This window comes from Chrysochloris asiatica, unplaced genomic scaffold, assembly GCF_000296735.1.
Source record: "Chrysochloris asiatica unplaced genomic scaffold, ChrAsi1.0 scaffold00060, whole genome shotgun sequence".
Taxonomy (NCBI): domain Eukaryota; kingdom Metazoa; phylum Chordata; class Mammalia; order Afrosoricida; family Chrysochloridae; genus Chrysochloris; species Chrysochloris asiatica.
The window spans coordinates 12283115-12288253 of NW_006408578.1; the positions used below are offsets into that span (position 1 = coordinate 12283115).

The 5139-nt window shown below is 41.9% G+C and overlaps 1 protein-coding gene across 1 annotated transcript in view; it reads left to right on the plus strand.

Annotated features, from left to right (window-relative positions):
- Positions 1 to 5139, plus strand: part of EEF1E1 (eukaryotic translation elongation factor 1 epsilon 1) — a 29172-nt gene that overhangs the window by 13721 nt on the left and 10312 nt on the right. The window contains exon 3 of the mRNA XM_006864098.1: positions 828 to 923. Within this exon, the coding sequence (XP_006864160.1) occupies positions 828 to 923 (96 nt within the window). The remainder of the gene's footprint in view (positions 1 to 827; positions 924 to 5139) is intronic.

Here is a 5139-nt window from a genome sequence, read left to right on the forward strand (position 1 = left end):
TAGCGATTCGGAAGTAGTTTGTCACTCTTTCTTCCTAGTCTGTCTTTGTTTTGTAGCTCATCTGAAACCTTTCCACCATGGGTGACCCTGCTGGTTATCCAAAACACCGGTGGTATAGCCCTCAGAATCACAGCAACTCAATCCACCACAGCACGACAGACAGACGAGTTCCTACTCTTAGCGACCTTATATAGGGTTTCCGAGGAGCAGCTGGTGGGTTTGAACTGCTGACCTTGTGATTTGCAGTCCAGTGCTGACCCTACAGCACCACACCAGGAGTCCAGTTTCATGATTAGCCAGGAGTATACCTACAGTATTTTTATCCACAGTTTTTTCTTCCACGCTGACTTATTCATGCTAGTCTGCCAGATGTTACTTCTAATTTGGATTCTTTAACATTTTGCTTTTTTAACATGAACTTTGAAAAAAAAATAAATCCTTTAAAGTGCTTATTGACTACTTAGGAGCTGAGTGCTTACTACCATCTAATTTTTTAATGACAAAAATAATTAATATGCTTAAAGTTAAAATAATCTTTTAAAAATTGAAGGCCATTTCTTGGAGGATGAATGACAACTTTTTGTAACCTTAAATGGTATTTAAAACTAGGAGTGTTTGAAGTTATCATAAGTGGCTCTCTGATCATCATTTTTTGACTATTGTCTTACTTCCTTAAAGTACAACATGTCGGTTCATGTCAAATATCACATTTGTTAAATGTCAGCATTTTGTTTTCTAATAGCCTTCTAAATGCTTTAAATCATATAAACATGGTAATTGACTCTACTACTCTTTTTAAAAATTAATATATTATTTGTTTTTTCTAGGATCTTAATTTATATCTTGAAGATAAAGTCTACCTTACAGGCTATAACTTTACGTTAGCAGATATCCTGTTATACTATGGACTTCATCGTTTTATAGTAAGTATTTGAATAGTTACTGCTTTTATTCCCCTACCATTGAGAATGGTTCTTGTTAAATTTAGATATTTATCTTCTGCTTGTCAAATTTCCTTTTTCAATTTACAAAACAAAAATGAGAGGAATTGTGCAAAAATTCCTTCCATATATCCAGCTAACATGGTGTCTTTCGTGACCTGCTTAATTCTCAATCATTACTTCCACTCTTTCAGCAACTACTTACCTACCACCCTTTGAACTTAATTGTCATCATAGAGTTCCACCTCTGGGTCATCAGTCCATAGCCCACCTTCTGTGCTGCAGCCTCTGTCCTCGCTCTTTCCTTACTTTCTTACTCCCTAGTCCCACTACTAGCAAAGTAACCTGTCTCCTTTCTTCCCCATCCAGCCCAGCCCCCTTGTGTATCACTTCAACTCCATCTTCTTACTGTACCACGTCCCTGTAAATCCACAACTCTTGATCAGTCCACATAAGTGCCTTTATTCTTATGTTCAAGTGGCACCCTATTGTGTTGTTGACATTAATTGCTGTGGAATTGGTTCCAACTCATAGTGACCCTGTATAAGATTTCCAAGGAGCGGCCGGTGAGCTTGAACCACTGATTCGCGTTTAAAACTGACCTTGAAGTCTAGCACATTAACTCGTGGCGCCACACCAGGACTCCCAGAACTATGGATTGGTGTCCCTCAGGTTTATATCCCATTCAGCTAGACTCTTGCCCTGATCAGGTCTTTCATTCCTTTCAAGGATAATTCCAAACCTTAGCCACTTGCCCCATTCAGGTCACTCTTCCTGTTCTATCTCAGTCACCATCAGATGGCCTTCCTCCTTCTTTCCCAGCCTGCCTGTTTGCTTGCATGTCCTCAGCCAGCCTGTCTCATTTTCTAGTCTAAGAAAGGACCATCTTGCTTTTCTCTCCGGCTAGCCCATTCATCTTCCTCTTCCTTCTCCCCTGTCTGGATCTTGTCCTAAACTCAGTGTCCTGTCTTTCTCATGTCTTTAGTTGTTCCCTCCATCTGGTCAATCCTTTTGTTGAAAATGATGTTCCATCTTATTTACAAGCATTTATGTGATGCGTATTATGTTCTAGGCACATATGTTCAATATGTTTTGTAAATGTGAACTCATTTAATACTTTTACTAGCCCTATGAGATCAGTACTAATAACGTCATTCCCATTTCACAGGGTAAGGTAAATGAGTCACAAGGCAGTCAAATATGTTTACAATAGTAGGAAGTAACAGAGCCAGATCCGGATACTAGGCAGTCTGCTCCAACATTTGTGCATTTTAACATCTGCATTTTCATCAACTCAACTTGCCATCACTCATCTTCTTCCGCTGTGAAAGGGAAGACCCCATACATGTCTCTGTATTCTTCACCTCATGCATCTCGTCAGTCAGGCACTGTGGTGGGTACAACTCATATAGGTCATTGTTCAAGTTCCTGAACTCACTGTGTTTCTCTAGGCTGCTGCAACAGCCTCCTGCCCCTAGTCTCATCTCTTAATCTCCAGCTTTATTGCCAGTGGAGCAGTCTTTCAGTATGGTAACGTGAACATACCTTTTCTATCTCAAAATAAATTAAGAAGTGCTTCAAAAAGCTCTGGTAGCATAGTGGTTACCAGTCAGACTGCTAACCTCAGGTTCAGCAGTTTGAAACTACCAGCTGTTCAGCAGGAGAAAGATGAGGCTTTCTGATCCCGTAAGGATTTCCAGCCTCGGAAACCCTGTACAGGGTTGCTATGAGTCAGAACCAACTCGACAGCCCAATGTCATCGTCTTCTGTGTTCATTCCCACTCTGTTGCCTGGAAGAAGTTCTCTATCTGACCTCTGCACCTTGCTAGCCTCAGTCCTCTCACTCTCCCCTACACATTTAGATTTCATCCAGAATATACTCTCTGGTCCCAGCCCCTATCCGCCTCCCAAATTCATTTCTGTTGCGTCAGACTTCAGCTCACTTCCACACTAATTCCTTTGTTGACACCGCTGACTTCAGAAGCATAATGAGTTGGTATTTCCTCTGTGTCTACCTTGTATATCGCATCAGTTAAAGCATGTTTGCTTTTTTCTATTCTCTAAATTATGAAGTGCTTTAGCAAGAGATTGTAGCAATTCATATTTGTAACAACACTATCTGATATAATTAATTCATGGCACACATATACAGTCTGCCCCCCACAAATGCTGAATCGATGATTGTTATGTTAGTTTGCTAGCCTATCCCTTTATAATTGTTAAAGTGCTCCTGTGTACATTCCCTCAGGACCTTAGAATAGGGCAGTGTTGTCGTCCTCCTCTTACACAGAGGCAAGCTTATACTTAGGAAGGTCAGGTGACTTACACAGACTCCTCTGGGCCTTCTAACTCAAGTATCACAATGTTTTTAGGAAGCCCATTGTAGATTCTAGATTACCGTCATAGTATCTGGTACAATTTTTCTTAGGCGCCCCACCTTCAAACTATAAAACTTCTATTTGGATTTACTCAGCTTTATTAAGAATTCTTTCTCTCAGATATTTAAGTGATTTTGTTCATGTCCACACATTATTGTAATAGCTTATGTGATCCTGAGCCCTGCTATGATGCTGTATGATAAGCACTAGGCAGCTACCTACAAGAGCAGCAGCCTCTTGGAAACCCCATACAGAATCACTATACATAGGAATCACTATATGTAGGCGTATAACAACAACAACAGTGTGATCCCAACTCAGGATGATACAAGGGGGCTTCAAAAGTTTATGGGAAAATTCCATTATCTTTTTTTTTTAATGTTTTATTGGAAATTATGTGATATTTACATGGGAGAACATTAGTTTTACATTCATTCTATTGTGTATCATTTCATTGCCATGGTTACAATCCCCTCCATGCATCAGCAACCAACCAAAGGGTATACCCTGCAAGCCTACCCACCCACCCCACCCACCCCCGAGTTTTCAACATCCCTAGCTGCTCCATCTCTCCATGTCATCGTCTCTGCCTCCATCTCAGGCATCACTGCTTCTCTAGGTAGGGCCCCGCTCTCCGCTATTCTCCGTTGATAGTCCTACGGACCTCCGCTCCTAGACTGGAAAGTTAATCACTCCCCTCCTTGCTATAAAACGTCTACCTTTACATTTCCAACCCTCACAATCAGTCCTGATAACAATTATTCACTATTGTATCACAGGAGACCCAACCGCATTTCATTTCATCAGCCCCACCTAGACAGATTGGATACTACTCAGCGGAGATTCTACCTTCCTCCATGCCCTCTGAATCTAGATTCCCTCTTGAAAGCTTGTAAGCCAGTCACTTCTTGCCTTTGTAGCCCCCACCCCAACCCCCCATTTTGGGTAGCCAATGTCCAAGTTGCCCATCCCTGTCTACTGTTATGTGTGGAGGTGGTGGGAATGATTCTTGCTATCATTTGTTCCCTCTTTTGAGGATTTGTTCCCTCTTTTGAGCTATTGCATCCATAGGTATAGGTCAAGTTCATCAAATTGTATCAGATTACTCTTTTTTTCCTCTTCTTTCTTCTTCTGGTTGAACTCTGATCATCCAGTCATTGAAGCCAGGTCAAGTGGGTATTATCTGCAAGTGTGGATGTTCTTGTGCATATGCTCTCTCTTCTTATCAGCTGGATGCTTCACTCTCCACTCTAGTCCTCTGTGGCTATGTCACTGACTCTGAGCCCAAGAGTCCCCAGGTCTTGCAACACTGCTAGCCAACCAGGTCTTCACCCGGGTTCACAGAAGTCTGTTGAACATTGTAGGGCTTAGCTCTCTGCTTCATTGCTGCTTTTCCCTAACTTCCCCTTATCAGTGACGAGCATGGTCACCAATCAGAGCGTGTATTCCCATTGAGTCTTAGTCTTGGAAGGGGGTTTGCTCTGAGGGGACCCAACTACTTGCTTGATGTTTCCTGGGCAACCAGCATGTTTGGTCTTGTAGTAACAGTCGTTCTGCCTCTATTGTTTTGTATTTTTCCTGTAGGTCTTTCTTTCAAGAAGTATCTTGTTTCTCTAGCCGCTCCAGGCTGGTCTGCTCCTCCTTTCAAGTGGAAATTTCCTATCTCTGGAGATCTGGATGTGGTTCAGGTTTCCACTTACAGTCTTATGTATTGCAGAGGCTCCCCAGGAAGCCTCCTTCACTGGACACGTTGTAGCCCCATTTTAGGTATTCCAATCAGTTATAGGCAGAAGACGGACTTACAAGCTTTCTATGGTGAT